This window comes from Bacillus rossius, chromosome 1, assembly GCF_032445375.1.
Source record: "Bacillus rossius redtenbacheri isolate Brsri chromosome 1, Brsri_v3, whole genome shotgun sequence".
NCBI classification, from domain to species: Eukaryota; Metazoa; Arthropoda; class Insecta; order Phasmatodea; family Bacillidae; genus Bacillus; species Bacillus rossius.
Window position 1 is genome coordinate 239,518,916 of NC_086330.1, and position 21,410 is coordinate 239,540,325.

The window sequence follows — 21,410 nt, forward strand, 5'->3', positions numbered from 1 at the left end:
TGTGTTGTGCCTTTCTTTTTAAACCTTTTAGAACATTATAGCCTCACTAACCAGAAGATGTTAAATTAACGGACCAAACAAAACAGAGAATATAATAATAATAATAATAATACATTCATCTTTTATGTAGAACCTAGCTAAAAATAATAATATTTAAGCGCAACCAAAAGACCTTAGAAGCCTATGTATAAGAGAAGAAACATGAGTATAAATTAATTACGAAACATTAAGAAAACACCAGCCTTACACATTCGCAGTTAAAGTGTTGTTAGTAGCAGGGGGCAGGAATTATGCTACATTACACTGTCACAAAGAAAAATTCTCTGCTATAATGTTTTTAAATATGTAGTGCATACACATACATGTGTGACTAAAGATTCTAAGTCAAACTATTTTTTAGGTTAAATTGTACAATTATTCTTTGAAATATTTTGTGTCTGCAAACTCTCTGGAGTGTCTACAGTATGTATCAAAAAGCCTCAGAAAAAATCTTTTTGGGGGCAATCCTGCTAAGCTACTTCATTGCTTGCAACAAATTTACAAAATAAATACTATTTAATTTACACATTTTGCAATTTTTTCATTGGCTTAGCAGAAAATAGTTCAATTAAATAATAGTCAACAAACAAAATTTTGTTATTAAATTATTTATCAATTTATTAATAAGCTTCTTTTCATATACAATTATAATGCAATTTACAAAACTGGCTTCCATTTCACACTGTAAGTCTATTCATGAATCAATTTACAAAATTAGGAAGCAAGAAACATAATTGCAGATTATCAACATTAATTAATGTAAATAATATTAACACCTGCAAGGTGTGAAACATTGTAACTTAATGATTACCACCTGACAATAATTGTATCCCCATCTTCAACTGCGTAGAAATTGAGATTTCTTGTAAAAAGCGGCATAGGATGTTCCACACCTGGCATCTGCATGAAAAATACACACAAATATTTGCAGAAATATGTCAAAGATATTATAAGCCATATATAAATGTTAGAAATACTTTACATAAAACTAAACAAAAAATTGAGTATTTAGCACCAAAATACTTGAGTTTAAATTCAAGTTTCTAGTCCACGAACGCCATAGTAAGAACAAAAATCCACACATTCACAGGTACACAATAGGTCAATGCTGTGCTACCATGCCATAGCATCCCTAAACTTTGCCAACTGGCTTTTGTGGGCCTTGCATCTAGGACATTGGCTTTACCGGGAGGGTAAGGGGACATGGAAAAGCCTCCAGAGACAAGCAGACTTTGGGAACCCTCCATCAGAACATTTAGAAAATAAACTCTCTAAAACAATGTTTTTAAGCGAGCCTGGAACTTCAATTTTGACAATATTTTTGCTAATTTATCTTAAGATATTATTATATTTTTATGAAAATACAAATAATTTACGTTCCCGTATTATTCTACAATTTAATACCAAACATTAGACATGATAGGTGGTCAGTGATAAAAGGGCTGGTGCGGGCCCTGAGAAGTTGTCTGGCCTGCTGCCCTGCTAACTTGGGGAACCTCCCTACCTCCCCAACCATGTGAGTTGCTTCAACCGAAAACTGCAAGCCACAAGTTTTCAAAGTACGGGTCTGGGGTTGGAGATATGGGTCTTAGAATCAAGATTGTAATGTGACTAGCTATAAAACTGAAATAACACAGAAATAGCAGACAATACATTTCTGCAATATACATACCCTTTTTTTTGATGTTTAAATGGGGCTTCATGATCAAAAACATGAACACTAAGTGACTAACCATGCAAAAAGTATTCAAAGTTTTTTTACACTACTGTCTCACTAATCAGTAACAGAAAAATTACGTGAACGATTCAAAACATAGCACATTTGACATTTCAAACTTGGAAACAAAATATTATTTGTATTTATTTCATCAAATGCACCAGAAGAAGAAGAAGAAGAAAAAAAAAAAGAAGAAAAAAAACACCAACACCAATGGACTAGAACATCACGAAACATAGACAATTTATTGATATATATATATATATATATATATATATATATATATATATATATATATATATATATATATAATCTGTGTGTAGGTGTGTGTGTGTCAAAATGTCTGTTTTAGCATAGATGTACATTGCTACTGTCTCACATTGTGTTAGTTCGATTGTGACTATTGATTTATATATATATATATATATATATATATATATATATATATATATATATATATATATATATATATGGAATTAATGGTTTAAGATTCAAGATGAAATTAGCAAAAATTATTTTTATAATATTTCTGAACTAAAATTAAATTTACCTGGCGGCTGTTAACAGCGAAAACTCGTAAAAATGTAGGGTTAAAGATGTAAATATAAGCTCATTCAATCACTAATTTGACAATACAAGATTTAAAAAAAATTAACATTTTTCGTAAAGTAGATTACAATGGATTTCACTGTATTTTATGGTTCGCTAAAATTTTCTGGATGAATATGCAGAGTAGAAGTGGTGGAAAATAATGTGATAGGAACTGAAATGAATGATTGGTTAGTTTGTTAGGTTGAGTACACGTCGTTTTGCCTAAAATGTTATTTAGGCCAAATGACTTTAGGCAAAATGACTTTAGGCCAAATGACTTTAGGCAAAATGACTAGGCAAAATGACTTTTAGGCTAAACGACTTTAGGCAAAATGACTTTAGGCAAACTAACTTTAGGCCAAATGACTTTAGGCAAAACAAATTTTAGGCATTACGATTTTAGGCAAAACGACTTTAAGGAAACCTAAGCAGGCGATTATAATTTTAGGCAAAACGACTTTAGGCATAACGACTTTAGGCAAAACGACTTTTAGTCAAAATGACTTTAGGCAAAATGACTGTAGGGCAAGCTAAACAGATGCCTAGAATTTTAGGCAAAACGACTTTAGGCAGAACAAATTTAGGCAAAATGACTGTAAGGTTTGATCACTGCCTGAGAATGTGGAGTGATGCTCGGCGAGTCAAGGCAAAACGGCTTTAGGCAAAACAACTTTAGGCATAACGACAATTGGATACATACATTTAATCTCTAAAATATTCATAATAATACTTCGTTCACATTTGGCGCATAGATGGCGTGACTAGTAGTATATCTCGTAACAACATGTTTTGCACAAGTAAAGGATCATTTAGTTTAGTTTAACCATAAAAGGTGGCACTACAAGTCATATTTAAAACAATGAGTATGCTGGTTTAATTTCCGCTCACAAGGCTGCGTATAAGTCCTACAAAGAAAAGCAATTTTATAAATATGCGTAAAATGTAAATTGATTATATTATAATGTTTATAAGTAATAATTGTTTATAATACTAGTTCAGTTTAATATATCAGATTCACAGAACTAATTTTATTTTAAGAGGTGTGAGCTTTTTTTTAAGGTATACATTTTATTTTTATTTTCATATATATCCATGAGTTTGCTGTAGCACATGATGCATATTTATTTAATAGAATGTGCTAGTAAAAACTGTTATCTCAACAGAGATTCGGCAATCCACGGAAATTGCAGACAGCATCGTACAAAATAGCATGACACTATAATCAAACAAACACCAATTTTATTAATAATAAAATTTTATAGTATAAAGTTTCCCTGGACATGAATTACTTAAGTGAGTAGAAATTAACGGAAGTTAATTTTAAACCCTATTATAAACATAAATTCATTAATTTTCATAATTGAGTACTTCTTGCACTAAAACGTTTATGTGAACAGCTGTATACACGCACTGAAACCTCGGACTACATTGTTCTTGTTTTAGAAAATATCACTGTTATAAATCCGAACGGCAAGAAATTTGTGGTTAATGTGTTTTCCTAACTTAGTTAAATAAATTTTGCACTTGAAGAATAAAAAAAGTGTGTGTGTGTGTATATATATATATATATATAGATGAATAGCAGGCCGGCTGGCCTCATTATTTTACTTTGCGATACCACATGGGATTTATCGTAATGTAAAATAACCCCGAAGTATCTTACAATCTAAAAACTGATCGTTTTACTAATTACATTTATTCTGTTAGGATTAATAAATATAATGAGAAATGAAACATAATAGGCTTGTTACTACGATCATACTGCATGCCATAATTTAAATATGTTACGAGACTGAGATTAAGTGAATTATATGTGTGTTAAGGAATATAATATGTTTGTGGTGTAGTCAACTTATTTATGTACCCCGTGATTTTTTTCTGAAACAGTTTGAGCTTACTGTATATTTCAATTCTATACGCACATACCAGCAGTGTCTCTCTAGCCAATGGTTGCTGTCGCTCACGAAAATTTAATTTTTTCTCTGGCCCAATCAGAAATTGGTAATTTTTGCACCGAACTTTCGTGATTCGCTTTCAGACTTTTTACATGGTCAAAATCGTAATTCCATCAATCATGAATAAGAAATGTATTTTTTCGCGAAATAAAACAGCAATTGTTAATTTTATTTTACTATAGTGCTTATAAATACGTATTCTGAAAATAATATTTTTTTAATGATATTATAAACTGGATTTTCTATGGTATGTGTTTTGTTTTTTAGTAAATTTTTATATTCATAATTATACATGCCTAGTTGGAAATTACGTTATTTTCTATTCGTACGTAGCCTACTAGAAATGTTTTCATTAAAATCTGGTAGGCTGAATACGCATTGAAAAATTCATGTTTTATAAGTTCATTAAACGATAGGATTCTTTATGGTTCTATCTTGCCTTACATAAAATACTACCAATGATTAAAATTACTTGTATATTGAATGTACATATATTACACATTTTACAATTGATATACCTGTGAATATGAGAAATTAACTAATAATAACAGCCTATAACTAGGTACGCGAAATATCATATATTAATTTTAGGGCAATCTATACTCTCAACGCATGTACAATCATGTTGAGTTTGCATATGTAGTGGCGTATCTCAGTTCTTTCGCACGCTGTGTAGACATATGAACAAATGCCAAATACCACAACAGACAATTAGATAAAATCACATTTTGAGTGATTGTGTAAAAACGGAAATGCAGTTGAGCAACAACAGCTTAAAACTTGCAGAGCATTCATTGAACATAGTACGGTAAAGTCTAGCTGACCTGTAATTGAACTTGCTAAATTTTCCAGTCTCTACCCATTACATAACTGGTGTATCTGTAAGCACAAATTTTCCATGTCTATATATTGCTAAAGTGAATAGCATGAATGTCATCACCATAGTACAGAGAGGAATAGACGCGGTAGGAAATGGGATTACAGGTCTTGGTAATTGAGATTGCCGAAGAGGAACTGTGGTTATAGTGGAGGCAGACGAGTAAAATTCCACATACGTTATCAAGAAAAAATTTGGTGCTAGATTTAAGCTCATTTAATTTATTTACACTTTTTATGATTTTCCTGAATTTTTATTATCTACGCAGGCGCTTAGGACAGCCGCTGGCCTAAAAGGAGTGTCGAAAAAGCGGTGGAAAAAAAAAAGGAGGGGGCAGAAGTACACGGGCATATGTTATGCGACCTCTACACTTGGCAGGCTAACTTGAATTCGAACACGAATGCGATCCAAGACAAATTTTTTCAGATGCCAATGAACCATGCATCCACACTTGGCCTGAAAACGCGATTCCCAATGCCGAAGCGAACTAGATGAATCAGTCACAAACGAACTGAAAGTGTCTGCTATAAAAAGTATTGATGTAGTTATGGTACACTGCAGGCAGCTATAGTTTACTCTGTGTTGTTTACCAAGAAAATATAAACACCAAGATAACTTTGATGCATGTTTTTGGGTTACTGCTTGCAGGCCAAGTGTAGATGCACACATTACGGGCGTTGGCCCAACTTCCTTTGACTTGTTAAAAAAAAAAAAAACGACACCGAGGCGAGCGCCTACGAACTAACACGAACACAAGCCTTCACATGCCAACCACACCTCCACACTTGGCGCTCGCGAACGTTCGGGCTAAGTGAAGAGGGGGCATTATTCTTATGAGACAACGGAAACAACTTGAACCCTTGAATCCAAAAAAATTAAACGGAAGAAATTAATTTTGCGCAAATGGTCTAGGCGAATAATTTATTATTTTAAACCAAAAGAATATCGCGGAAAATAGCTGCTGCTCTGAAATTTCAGTCAGATAAATGCAGTATTGGAATTTTCGCCTGTTTTTAATAAGGCCCTGCTACAATTGCCACGTCTCTTGGTCTCTTTGTATCATCCTCTCACGAAAATATGCTGCCACAACAGTTATGTCCCGAGTTGTCCAATTGTAAACATTTCAAATACCAACACAAGAGTGCAGTAGTTTTGAGCGACATTTTAATATTTCCTTCTTCATTTGTCTGATGTGTTGTGGCCATTTGCAAAAGTTGGAGGCCACAAATACCTTCAAAAAAAATTATAATACTAGTAGATATTTTAGAGGCCACAAATTCACTCTAAAAATATTGAAGATGTGAATATTGCCAAGCTTATTCTGTTTGAAAGGTAGCTCGATAAACTGACATTTCAATGACAAAGTAATTACGTGACCTATTTCCAAATTCGGTACATAATGGTCAATTCACAAAATTCACTTTGTTTTTATTGTTTGTATACTACTAATTTTCCCGCGCGGTTTGTGATCCTCTGTAAACATTTTACGTTTTTTTTTTTTAATTTTAAATAATTTATGTTTGTTTACATTTTGTACATGTTTTTAAACTTATTTTTCTTGCATGGGAAAACTCAATAAGGGACAAAATTATAAAAGTTCGCTAACTGCTTGATCACGAAGGGACAAGGGACGAAGGGACAAGGGACGAAGGGACAAGGGACGAAGGGACAAGAAATATGACGTCACAGGGTTTCGTGGACCAATAGGTGAGTTGTGTCCAACGGACATGGCATTGCACAAGTCAATTGTAGTAGGGCCTTTACGGTACCCAGATACATTAACCCGCAATGTGACATCGAGTCATTCTGAAAACCACGAGTCTGTTTAAATAAATATATTTTGTTTTTAAAACACGAACCACTAGGACAAACCACGAGGACGAACTTCAGTTGACGATTCCTCTTTAAAAAATAGGTTAACATAAAATTCACAACTATTAGCCCACGTAAATGCCAAATATATTTAAACAAATCTTGAAAATGGAATTGAAGCACAAGTTTATTGCTAGTAACGTCGACATTGGAAGATATACATCTCAAAGTTTCCGGATGCATCATGGAACGAGGAAATACAAAACACGAAAACTTTGGGGGCGTTATAAACCAACTTTAATAAAACCGAGGGGATTAGTAATCTACCGCTTACGGTTAACCAAAAGCTCGCCTTTTTTCATACATGGCACAATCTGCAATAACCTAATACAATATGTGAGCAAAGCGAATAATTTCTCGAAAACTGTGGCGTGTGAGTTAACATCCAGATAAGTGTCCTACTTGGCTATTTTAATTTGGCACCGAGTCACGAATATCTAAATTAGTGACCATTACAAATCGGATAGCTGTCCTTTCCTGGTGTCTGCATTTTATTGTACTTATTCCGGTTAGGCATAGTTCAGAATTTTTAAAGGCGTTAGTTTCCCCATTACTGAAATCCGGATAGGTAGCTATCTCGAATGACTAACTTGTCCTAACCTGTCCAAAGTAAGTGTTTGGCTCCAAAATATGGTTATTAGATTAATTTTCAGTAATACGTATTTGCTTATTCAGCGTTTTGGTTGCTGCATATATAATATCGCAGGAACCATTACACAAATTTGAACCTACTTAATTTCTTGGGAGCTATACGCCATACTCACAGCAAATTTAGTTTTCAAATAAATATAATACAGAAGAGATAACTTTATGAGAAACAAGAAGATAATGCAGTCTCTTTTTTTCAAAATTGAACTATTTTAAATGATGTGGCTAATATCAAATCTCCTGAAATGTTTTACACATTTTAACAACCAGTCCACTGTGCTAGAACAAAATTGTTATTTACGTAAATTTATTAATTCATTAGCTTTTAAGATACTGAAACATAAATTATAAAACTTTTACTTCATAACATGAGAACTCCACAGCCTACTTGTGACAAATTTGGTAGTCAAGTAATGCAACAAAATACAACACTATAAGTTTTCAGAATGAGGCAATTATATTAAACTTTTCTGCCAACTATAATGTTTCGTTTATTTATCTGCGTTAAACCACCTTTAATTGTGACACCAATGCATTATTTTCGTCTTATTTTGTAATCATTATTCATCTCAAAAATTAAGACTATGCCATAATCTATATAAGCGAAATACCACTGACTCATCACGAGATTTCCGAAACTATACGTCCGATTGACTTGAAATTTGGCATGCATATTCCTTTCCAGATCAGGATCGTAACGTCCGTTTATGTAGGCATATGTGATCTGCTACCCGTGCGAAGCTGAGGTGGGTTTCTAGTTTTTAACATTAATTAATTGATTCGCGTCAAATCAGGCATGCAATTAGTTATATGGTATTCGACATTTACGTTTTGATTTAAGAAAGACACTTTTATTTTCAAAATAACAAACCTTCAAGCGTATTTCTACCAAACTGATGGGTACTCAGCCATCGTATATTTAAGTATTATTATTTTCGTTTTACTATAGCTTTGTAGTGCCCATGGTTCGCTAGCAGGGTTCACTGTTCAACTCCTAGTGCCAGTACAAGGGGACCATGGAATAATTAATAATTACTGTTTAATTGTAAAACTATATTATGGTAGTTAATAATTAAATAACATAAAATGTTTTATAAGGTTTAGAAACATGTAATCATAAAACGTAGTTGTATCGTAATCAAAAACAACGCCGAATGCCTAATTGTCCACAACGCCAAATCACGAAATGATATCAATGTCGAATCACGAAGTGACCTCAACACCGAATCATAAAGTGACCTCAACACCGAATAATGAAGTGACCCCAATGCTGAATCATGAATTTATTGTCCTCAACGGCCAATCCTTAACTGACCACAACGCTGAAGTCTATATTAACTACAACGCCAAATGCTTATCCCGAATCTTGAGTGGGCCACAACGTAAAATTTCAATAGAGTTACTTACCTCCCTAGCTTTTAAACTCCCTTTCTGAAACCAAAGTAGGCCTATGCATTTCATTGTGAACAAGTAATTCTGAAGATGTTACAACTTCAATATTTTCTGCAAGATAAAATAGCTTTCAGCCTAGCAAATAAACTGGTGTCTGAATTTTTAGATCACATTTTTCTCTTATCTAATTTATTTAAGAATAATTTGTAACATTTTATAATTTTAAAGCGGCATAGGCTTGCTTTAAACAAATAAATTATAATATGAATTAAAATGAAAGCTGTATTTCAATATGCGTGTTTACACCAGAGCACGGTTCGTTCCTAGAAATATTAAACATTTCATTTGTTAGTATTTAAACTAAGTAGAGCATGTAATAAAATAGTGATGCGGACAACGATGAAGGTATTACTTTGGACATGTTGGAGATAATATTGAAAATACCAAAACAATATTATTACGTTAATATTAGTGTCTTCAATTTTTGTAAGAAGGGTGCTTGGTGGAAATACACATGTGCAACATGAAGTACTTAAAGATTTGGTAAGTCTATACTTGTAAATAACTTAAGAATAATTGCTTCGTAATTTAATGTTAATTTTAAGCGTTGCCATGCAGAATTAAAAATAAGTGCTTGGTAATATCTAAAAGTTTTCATCTCCTATATGACAGTTCCACATTTTTCAAAGGTCCATATAATATAGTAAAAAGATAATGTTATGTATTTTGGTGAGGTCCTTATAAGAGGTGATGGAGTGAAAATACCATAACTTGTTTGACACTTTTGTGACTCAGAGTTCTAATAAATTTTTTCCTATTTAAAACCAAAATGTAAAGAGATGTAACAGCAATAATATATAAACAGGAAAATAATAATCACAACATATTTGTTCAAGTTATAATATGTAGTGTTTTATACAATATAAGTAAATATATTAGAACTCAGAATCACAAATGTGTCGAAGATTAAAAAAACTAAAACCACGTAGTTTCTATTGTAACTTAGCCTCTAAAGATCAAAAGAAATTTAGAGTGAAATCTGAATGGCGTCGCAGTAACATACGGTCGCTGGCGTATGGCTCTGTGAAAGAAGTTCAGTGGTTCTTTATCATATTTTAATAACTATATATGTACTTTTATTAACAGAAGGTAAATTTTTTGTCTTTCGTTTAGTCTTACCTACTCAATAAACGCATTGACTTCTCAAAATGGGAACCAGTGCCATAGTACTCGAAACACCTCCACCTTTATATTATTATATTACTAGCTGACCGACCCGGCTTCGCACGGCTATACTAAAGGGAAAAGACCAAATCTCCCATTTATAGTAATAATAAATGAAATATAATGGCAATTAATTTATTACAATGTTTTTAATGTATCGGAGAGAAAACGAATAGCACAGGTTTACAGGTATTATAGCAATTAACCTAATTAAAAATCTCTGTGACATAATTATAGAAGTAATATAAACATATCAGGTTTTTAAATAAAAATAAAGTCGACTATAATATTGCTCCGGGGCTAGGTTAAAGCAATTAATTCTTCTCATCACTATCAGAGCTTTTGTGACTTGGTAGGATCGTCAGTATCATAGCAAAACAAATACAACCTCCTCTCATTAATTGGAAAACATTCTCAATTATGAATCCGATATAAACCGAAATTAAATTCTCTTAAAAAAAATCACCGTAGATTCTCTTTAGGCAGGCTGACTTAAACAAAGCTAACTACAATAATTAAAAGTGGTTAACCACATCTATTCTCTTAATATAAATTTATAGATTACCATTTCAAAACTACTGTCTTTTACTACACAATGTAGCTTCACATCGCTGAAAACTGTTCTGGGACGATACGCATTCCTAGTAGGTACTCAAATTACTTCAATTTCACAATAAAATGCTTCAGGCGTCGCACTACGCGGCCTACTTATTTCGCTCCATATTACAACCAAGGTGGCGTACTACGCTATCATTGTAAAGGTGTGAAAACAGGGTTTGCATGGAAAAAATTATTTAATAAAAAAATACTGTAAAAGTACAACATCATCGTTACTTTAAATTGCTTAGTACCTGGAACCCAAGCATACTTAAATCACATAGAGTAAACAAATTACAGACGTAAAAAGATTTCCGACTAAATTAAAAATAAAAAATCATGTGAAATTACGTCATAAATCATGAAAAACTATATATCATAAAATCATACGTTTCATTGCCGAATGAGGTAAACCAAATACAACACAGAGCAATACCGAGAATTCGGCAAGAGTAGCGGAAAATACTTTGACCAGCGATCCTAGCGGGATGTGGATGTAGTTAGGTGTTTCGCCGTATTCGTTTACATTGAAAAGTCGAGAGTTGAATTCAGAAAATGTGTACCTACTAAAATTACTGTGAATTTACTTCTAACACAAAAGAAAGATTATTAATTACCATTATTCTAACCTTATTTGGACTTTAAATTATCAAAAGTACCTGAAAAACGTGATTAAAAATCTCTAAAGTGCTATAACAAAGCATTACTTCGAATTATATTGCATCCAGCAATCAAGAGGTAGTAGTGCTAGTAGTGGTGGTTCCACTCACTTTCCTAACATAAAAAAACATAGTGCCCGGTATTGATCTGCATAGCATTTGGTTAAACGTATGCGTATTTTCTAGAAATTATCATAATTTTACAAATATTTTTAATATTAATATACATACAGATATCCAGCGTGACTAAAGACGATATATTAGTTTATACTACTTTTCTTAGAGTAAAGTAGGCTAATAAGGGCTATTCCGTTTCTGAAACATATAATATAATATATAGTATAATATAATATATAATATAATATATAATAATATAATAGATAATATATAATATAATATATAATATAATATAACATATAATATAGGCTATCAGGTTTTGTCAGTGGCTTAGGTGAAGTCAAGTTGCTAACGCAATAAAAATTTATTGATTATAGCAGACATACATAGCAGAAGTAAACTTTATTGTATACGTTTGTGTTATTTATAAACTCGTCTTCAGATTGTGTTCATAAAAATTACTAAACCAAAATGTAATAGGCTTGCAGTATCTTGAGAAGGGGAAGTTCAACGTAAAGGCGTCACAGCGATACAAAGGCAACAAACATTACCACAAACAACTCCTTGTGGATATAAAATAATAATAATTCCATGAAATGTTAAGTTGCCGAACAACATGTTTTATTTAACAAGTTTCCGTTTCGTTCACTAACCCTATCGCTTTCTTTCCTTTGATTTCAAAGTATTTATTTCATATTACTCAGCTATAGAAATGATATATAAATAAGTCATACAGAAAATTCAATTTAAATTCTTGCTCTGGAAACATTAAACCACGAAATATACTTCTAGGACTCCAAAAATATTAACAGGTTTAGTATATTTAAACTGTCGTAGTATCTATCCTAAGTTATAAATAATAGCGCAGGAGTGTATAATATTCCTTCAAAAACAGTAATACTTTATACGTAAGGGCCTTCCCTAGTTAAGCGTATTCGCGTGTCTCCGTAAAATAATGTTTTGGTAATACGATTTTTTTCCACGAAAGGTGAAAATTGTTATGTTTTACATTTTACGTATAATATATTTACACAGAAAAAAAAATTGTGAAAATGGCAAAAAAGCGCATATTCAGAGCCTGGTTACTCAGTTTACTTAATTCGTGGTCAAAATGTACAACATGAAATTAGTAGATTTATCATTTGTCTTTTATCGCGTGATAATACCCCACTGTTACAGATCTTGTTTGCGAGTAATTAGTATAGGCGTGGTGCGTTCCGCAGCATTGAATGCATTGCGTAGATGGGACAACTGCGCTCAAATATTTAAGAAGGAAGCCATCTTAAAAGACAATATATAGTAATGGTGAGCGACACACTATCTATTTGTCTCGGAAACGAACTGCCCATCTTCCTTGAAAGATGCAGGCGATACTTGATGAGCGACACACTACCTGTTGTCTCGAAAACGAACTACCCTTCCTCCTTGAAAGATGCAGGCGATACTGAACACCCTCCACTCTTGTGGCAGAATGTCGAACCTCTCACAATGTTTCGGTAGTAGTTCCAGAATCCACGAATAGAGTTACAAGTGGCTGGAATGTATTTACACACACTATATGGAGCAAGAATATACTAAAATACTTTTAGGCAAAATTACTTTAGGCAAAACGATTTTAGGCAAAACGACTGCTCGGCAAGTTAACTGTCTGTTAATGAAAGCGAAGTGCTGAAACTTTAGGCAAAACAACTTTAGGCGAAATGACATTAGGCAAAATGACTTTAGGCAAAACAAATTTAAAAAGTACGATTTTAGGCAAAACGACTTTAGGGGAACTTAAGCATGCAATTATAATTTTAGGCAAAATGACTTTAGGCACAACAATTTTATGCAAAAATGACTTTAGGCAAAATGACTTTTAGGCAAACCGACTTTAGGCAAAACGACTTTAGGCAAAATGACTTTAGGCAAAATGACTTTAGGCAAAACGAAGGTGGGGAAACACGATTAGGCAAAACGATTTTAGGCTAAACGACGAGCCCCCGTTAAGTTAAGTTATCTGCATAATTAAAAAACTACAGGTTATCTGCATAATTAAAAAACTACTATTTCATAATTTAAATATTTTCACAAACATTTTTTTTATAATTATTATAGCTGACTTAGCTTAACTAACCTCTCGCTTTAGTATTATTTGTGTAATTTTCCAGAAGTTGTTACATGACGTGAAATTTTTTTTAGTGGGATTCTAATTCTCATTCTTACTATTCAATATTATCAAATAGTACATTCGATACTATGAAATTTAATTTTTGTATTCGTGAATAATTTGATATTCGTTATAAAGGCAATATTTACACTTTATAGAAAGTAAAATTTAATTTCCTTTAATATTTATTTAGTTTAATCATATTTTATTCCTTATGTTTATTTGTACTCTATGATTAACCCAGACTGTAAATTTCTTTCGTTATCGTTTGTCTAGGTATTACTCTATGTTTATTTTTTTTATTTTAAATATTGTCAAGTTAGCATAGCAGTTTTTTTTTAAATTAACTATTAATTTAAAGATGAACACATCAGAAATGGACAGTAATTTTATTAACTTTTGTTTTAAAAACAAACTAAAGAAAATTGTTTACTACTGATGGAAAAATATTCTTTTAGAATGAATTTAGACTTGATGAAGACAACAGCTAAAATGCAACGATTCTGAAATTGATTTATAATTTAATATTTTATTGAAGAATGGAAATGGTCATTAATGCAAATATTAGCTGAGTTTGGAAGAAAATAATAATTTTAATCTACGAAGATTATACTCAGACATCAAGATTTTTAAATAATTCTTTAAGAGGAGTCGTCATAAATCCGTATTCAAGAGACCGCCAAATGCCTTTTATATGCTTTGAATACTATGAAGATTGAATACCGTTTGTAAATACGAAGAAAGAAGAATCCTGTTGAAAATGAGAAGTCACAGTTCGAGCCCCGGAAGGATGAACGTCGCGCAATCCAGTCCTGTCGCTGCACATATTCGGAAACGATGGAGGCGTTGCGGCGCGTATTCCTGCTGCACGCTAGAGGACGGAGGAGCAACCCAACTATCGCAGTTGCTGACGAGTCGAACCAAGGAGTCTCCGAGAACCTACACGTCTCGTGGGTATCCTGCAACAAGGTTTGGTCCCTTACCCCCATCAACCGAAGACTCGCTGTATAGAAGTCACTGAACGAATTACAATTTAAGAAAAACGAACATAGTTTTACCAATCTAGACTCTGAAATATTATATTGGATATTCCCATGTAAAAACCTATTAACTTGTTCATCTTTAGATTTAATATCAAATTATGGAATCGCGATCCCGATCAAGATAGTATAATTTAGTATAGATGGAATTTGGTATTGTAATAATGTATTACTATTTATTGCTGACTAGTACTGCTTGAAACATACCCAGTAGTCCACGCTCTACCGTACTGAATTTAGTTAAAAATAGATAACTTCTAATATTTAACATTTGATATTAAAAATAATTCACTCAAGTGAAAAGAATTGTTAGATGCTTGAAGTTGATAGTCATATCAAATTCCAAGTGTAGTTTAGAATAAGTTAGTTTTAAGTTAATTTTTCTATTAAGTGTTATTTTGTATAGGTCAAAGTGTATTGTCACCGTCGTCACAAGCACTGCACATTAATATAAACAGTACATTTGGATTTGATTACACTTTATTCCAAGGTCTAAAGTCACGATATTAGTATCTAGCTTACTTTTGAAACACCTTACCTTGACTTTCACACTCAAGCGTCTTAATACAATTCTAAATACTGAGAGAGTTAGGCTAGAGTAGAAGAAATTATTAAATAAATTAACTAATTTCATTTTAGGCACTAGCTAACTCTACATCGTATTTGATTTAAACTAAAAAACTGATATTTGCACAGGCCTACTTATGGCTGTTTAAACTGGCATAAATATAAAACCACTAGCTGCCCGACTCGGCTTCGCATGGCTATACTAATGGAAAAAAATTAAGCCACATCTACCATTTACAGTAATGGTAAATAAAAAAAAATTCAGTGAAAATTTATTACAATGCTGTATAATGTACCGGAGAGAAAATGAATAGCACCGATGGTTTCCCGACTCGTGCACGCAACGTACAACTGATGCACCCGTACTTCGCTACGCCAGTCTACAGGCAGATCACTCTTGCGCCGCTCATTATACATGCCCCTCCTTGTGGGTACGCCACTGCCGCGCGATGCCCGTTGCCATGGAGACGCAGAAGGCATGAACAATGCAAAATCCTGTTCTCATGCAGACAAAGTACCCACTGTTGCCTGGTTTTAACCACCCATGGGATCTAATTTTCAGAAAATGTCATCCTGCGTAACATGTTACAATATTAATAAATAAATAAATAAATAAATAAATAAGGAACATTACTGTGAAGTTTCAAGTCTGTAAAATATATATACTTGAAAAAAAAAAAGGGCAATAAAAAAACAAATTAAACACAGAGAGAGGAAAAAAACCATAGTTTAGGTTTGCGATTTAAAGTGATAAAAAGTATTTAAATACTAATTGAACTCTTATGAGGGTACTGATTGCTTCGTTGTTAATATCACACGGGTGTTTTTTACTTGTATGAGAAAATTAAGAATGATAAGGCATCTAGTGCGTGGCAACAATGTTAATAGGCAATAGCGCCTGCGGCATTAACACACACTTCGTACGTGTACTGCATGTTGTATCTAACCCCCTCCAATGCATTTGATTCTAAATTGGACTTTTAGTAAGGATCCCTAATGTTATTGATAATATAATATAGCCTATAGCCTTCCTCGATAAATGTACTATCCAACACTGAAATAATTTTTCAAATCGGATTAGTGGTTCCTGAGAATAGCGCGTTCAAACAAACAAACAAACAAACAAAACTCTTCAGCTTTATAATATTAGATAGATAAAATCTTGACACTAATAAAAATAATGCTGTATCTGATTTTCCACCTAATTATTCATTTTCATAGCAGTGAAGGTTGTGACTGGTAAGCTGAAAAGTGAATACCACTGAGATTGAAAAAAATATTTTATATTTCTGTTCAATACTGCTAAACTGCGAGTACGTGATCATATGGAACAGTTTAGTCTTGGTCAAGTAAATCAGAAACAACATGGTGAATTGGAGTGGTATCACTTTTTAAGTCAAAAAGTTTGTAAACTGTATTGATTTTGGACTCCACATAATTTTAGCAAGCACAATTTTTCAAACTTGAAAGTTAAAACATGTCTCCACCCAAATGAGAACAAGCCATAGTCTTTGCAGACTGCAATAAGGTGGTTGGTTTTCTTGCACATTTGTAGGAACTCTTGAATATACAGCTAACTCCTCATGTGTATACCTACATAACAGTATTTCAATCAAAATACCACTGCAAAATCTAGCTTATTTATAAAATAAATAAAAAAAAGCAAAGAAATAAAGAGGAAATAAAGAGAAAATATTGCAAACATTTATGCATACAAACAAACCATTTAAAAATTTTGTTTTAATTTGATTAAATCTAATAATTTTTTTTTTTTGGAAGCAGTAGTTTGCAAGTGATAAATGTATACAAATCGTAAGATTACATAATGGCTTGCTTTCTGAGATAGAACAGCAAATGACTGAAGTTACACCTTACATTAACACTGGCAACAGTGACATCAAAAGGGGGGTTAAATTGATACTAAATGTTTTTAGACACTAACTACACTGAAAAAACTTACCTTACAGCTGATATAAGACAGCTTTGGTGTCTTCTTTGCCCTGAAAGCTCGCTTCGCAAATCCTTGAAGATTCATAACTTCAGTGGTGGGAAACAGCGCCTTCTCATATGTTTTTTCCGGACATTGTGGACTCACAAACTTAATATCTGATTTGACACTAAAGGATCATAAATAATTATGTAATTATAAATCACTACATATTTTAGTATTCGAGCAGTATATGTTTACTAACAGCAAACACTCTCCCAATTGCAATTTTTTTTAAATATATTTATTGTGAATTTAGAGCACCAGTAAAACATTTGATAAAAATACATTATAACTTGGCAAAGTATAAAAAATAGAAAACATTTCTTATGATAAGCAGTTTCTTTTTAAGTGTTGGAAATTAACCATAGTTATTAGTAACTGGGATCCGGCAGACTTGGCCACTGAACTCTCGCTGGCTTCTGAGGGTCAAGCTGTCTCTGGCTCACGTGCAGCCAGCAACGGGAACAGGTGCATACCAGACAACTCAACAGCAAGACAGCGTGTACGCCAGAGAACAGAGGCTGTGAATCACCATGCAAGGACCACCGCTTGTTTCTCTTCTTGGAGATTTGGTTCTCGATTAGATTATCAAGGGCCATGTGGAGAAAAAAGGCAACATGTGAGCTTACAGCAAATATGTGCAAAAATATTCAAGTTTTCATTTTATAAAGTTAGTTTGTAGATCATACTATGGATTAGTTTACAACGTGCTGAACTGAAAGCCAATCCACAGAAGAAGAGCAGAGTAAACTTCCGATATTCCGGCATTCAAAGGTGTGGAATGCCCGATGGTCTAGTAGCAAGGACTGTACGGACTCGGCATGGCCCGAAATTAGTCTGGAGAGTTCGAAGCGGGTTGAAAGCATTTGGTGCAGTTCGGTATTGCTTGGAAGCAATAGGTGCGCTTCCCATTCTCTCTGTAGAACTCGGCAGAGCTCAGTAGAACAGCAGAGCTTTACGCCATCTCTTGCTTCACATAGATGGATATTGTTATTAATTAGTACTATACAATCTGTGATTAAAATAGTTTGAAGTATTATATGAACACTTAATCAGGATTAATTGGTAAACCTGTTTTCAAAACTGTCGACAAGTGGCAAACAGTAACACAAGGCAGAAACGAAAACATGTCACTCTTACCATTAGTCATTTCTGCTTTTTTCCTCAACACAGCATTGAGCAGTAATCCATGTTGCGTCCTGCTCTGATAGAGCAGTCAAAAAGGATACTGATCACATTCTCAGCAAGTGTCATAGGCATTTTCTTCAGCTCTGAAAGCTCTGGTAGTCCATGCTCTGTGGGAGATAATTGTTTACTCATAAGTAAACAGTAAGTACAATACAGTACAGTATAGTAAACACACATACTCTCTTCAACATACAATGCCCATATAGGGATGATACAAACTGTTAATTCAGATACTCCCAGACACTTTTAGGTTTTCCACACTTAAAAACAGGCAATTTTTTCAAATATTTTGGACTGCCTTGTAAGAAATATCAAAAAAACTGAATTTGCTGATACAAATAGCTGAAAATTGGAATTTGCTTGGTGTAGGAGAATGATAATGCCCTTCTATGGCATAATTTTATTTGGGAATATGTCTAATGAAATGAATAAATTCTTCAGTAACAAAAATTTACCAGAAAGACAACACTGAAGAAAAAAACTAAAAAAAAATATTATATATATATGTTTATATACGTATTTGAATAAACAAAAAGAATTCTGAGCCTTTTACAATCATGTACAGAAAAATATTTGTTGTACTCTTACAAAAAACTCCTTTGGAAACCAGTTGCCAAGAAATAATTGTAATATTACAAGAAAGATATTGAAACTTTGTACAACACATGGCTATGGTTATTTATGCATATAAAAAATATATTTTAAAGATAATACTTCTTATGAACATTGGCCAATAATTTTATATTTAAATTCAGTCCTGCCATTTGTACTAATTTCATCCATTTTCACAGGTATTTCAAGATTAAAATGGATTGGTATAAAAACAGGGACTTTCATGGATATTTACAATGGTGGGGCCAATATGTTCCCATTAAAATTACGTATGTTCCTGCAAATATTTACATTTGACTCCGCTATTAACACCCATCACATATGGTGCCATGATACTTCCAAGCTTCATATCAACAGACCAAAAACCTTTCCCCAAAAGTACCTTTTCACACAAGCATTTAAGTACAGCAATATCTATGGCCGTGAAGTAAATGCTATTGGTATGATGAAAGATTAGCAGTGTCATGGCGGTACTCTGTTATTGTATTATTTGTAGTTGAGTTTTCAACACTATGTTGTTTAAATAAGTTTATATGATTTAGATGTGTTATGATGGAGAAAAAACGGACAGGGTAAGTTGAAAAATTTTCTCCGACACAAAAGTAAATACACATTGTTCATACGGCACATACGAGGGCGGGAAACCTCAAGTCAAGCAAGTCTGCAATTCAGTATGCTTCTCGTGCACTTTCTGGCGAGCATACGTACGAGCAGGGAACATAATTTTTGAGGACATTCATGGGCAGTGAAACTATCAACTGGCTCACTGCAATTTCAGTTTAATGATTAAGGCATTAAATGCACAAGTGATGTATATAAATCTGGAACTACAATTTACTCACTTATGCACAAGGAGTTGGGTGCACAACCTTAAAGTGCAGCAATTCAGTCACAGAAACCAACTCTAAATACACACACTTGAACTGAGATTGTAGACAAGAATACGTTTGCAAGAGTGCACTTTAGTATCCTTGATACAAATCCTTGGAGTTACGTGAACTGAATCACCATTCAATACAAATGAAAAACATTTAACTTAAATGTAATATTTCTTGTTATGTATGTGTAGTGTTCAGGGTTATATAAAACAAAAAATGAACAAAGCCACTACAAATGTATTTTTATTGTTGTCTTCACCAGACGGCTCACCGGATATTTAACCTTTAATGTGCTGGCAACCAACCCAGTTCACTCCAACAGTTTGCTATCCATTGCAAGGCATTACGATATCAATCTTTTGCTGGAGATGTAAAGGCCTGCAGGCAGCCAAATATAGTAAGAAGGCTAAAAGTTACAGGTTTTGAAGATTTGACTATTGGATTCCTGGAATCTTCTTAAAAACCAAAAAAATTTCCAGACTTTTGACCCACCAACTTAGACATAAAGGGTTGAGCAAATCGCCACTGCTCATATGAGGTCACTGTTTTTAAGGCAGCTCAATGAGTGAATAATTCTGGTGCTGTGATGGCAATTCAACAGAACTTGTACTACACATTATACCAAAGCTATAAGTTAGGACTTTTAACTATGGAAGCAGATATAACATCCGAGCTCAAATGAGAGCAGTAGCACTGTTACTCGAATACTGTGCACTCTGTCGCAATGGACCGTCTTTGCACAGCCCAAGTTCAACTAAGGCAACAGTTTACTGATACTGTTGTTAACTAACAATTATTCAAAACCAATTATGCACACACTGTAACAACCCAGATTACAGCCTTCCTCATGCAATACAGTAATAATCTTTTGTTATAAATTTTTTTTGTCAAATTTCAGGTTAGATATAAAGTTTTTTTTTCCTTTTAAGAGTTATTGTAAATGTAATTCTCTGGGTTTATTGTTTTTATTTTTTAAAATTCATAAGTTTATTGTTTGAAGTATTTTTTTTTGCTGGCTTCTTTGTGTGGGAAGGCGTGCTGACGTAATTCTCATCTGGAAACGGTGTTTGTAGACTTGTTGGCCCACTGCCTAGATGGTGGGGTGGAGTCAAATATAGTTTTGTTGTGTTCAATGTTTTTTTAATTTTTACATTTTTTGCCATTTTATATATTTTTACATTTTTCCCATTTTTTATAATGTTTTCAAATTTTTTTCTCTTTGAATTATGTTAATTTTGATAATGTTTTGTATTTTATAGGGTTTTGTATTTTATAGGAATGTAACATAAGATTTATGA

At 33.1% G+C, this 21,410-nt stretch overlaps 1 protein-coding gene across 2 annotated transcripts in view; it reads right to left on the reverse strand.

Annotated features, from left to right (window-relative positions):
* Positions 1-636: 636 nt before the first annotated feature.
* The window catches only part of LOC134527399 (tubulin-specific chaperone E), a 137,452-nt gene continuing 116,678 nt past the window's right edge, over positions 637-21,410 (reverse strand). For both annotated transcript variants that reach the window (XM_063360063.1, XM_063360064.1), the window contains exons 10-12: positions 18,664-18,729; positions 17,405-17,550; positions 637-939 (exon numbers count right to left, since the gene is read on the reverse strand). In XM_063360063.1, the coding sequence (XP_063216133.1) occupies positions 847-939; positions 17,405-17,550; positions 18,664-18,729 (305 nt within the window). In that variant the 3' untranslated portion in view covers positions 637-846. The remainder of the gene's footprint in view (positions 940-17,404; positions 17,551-18,663; positions 18,730-21,410) is intronic.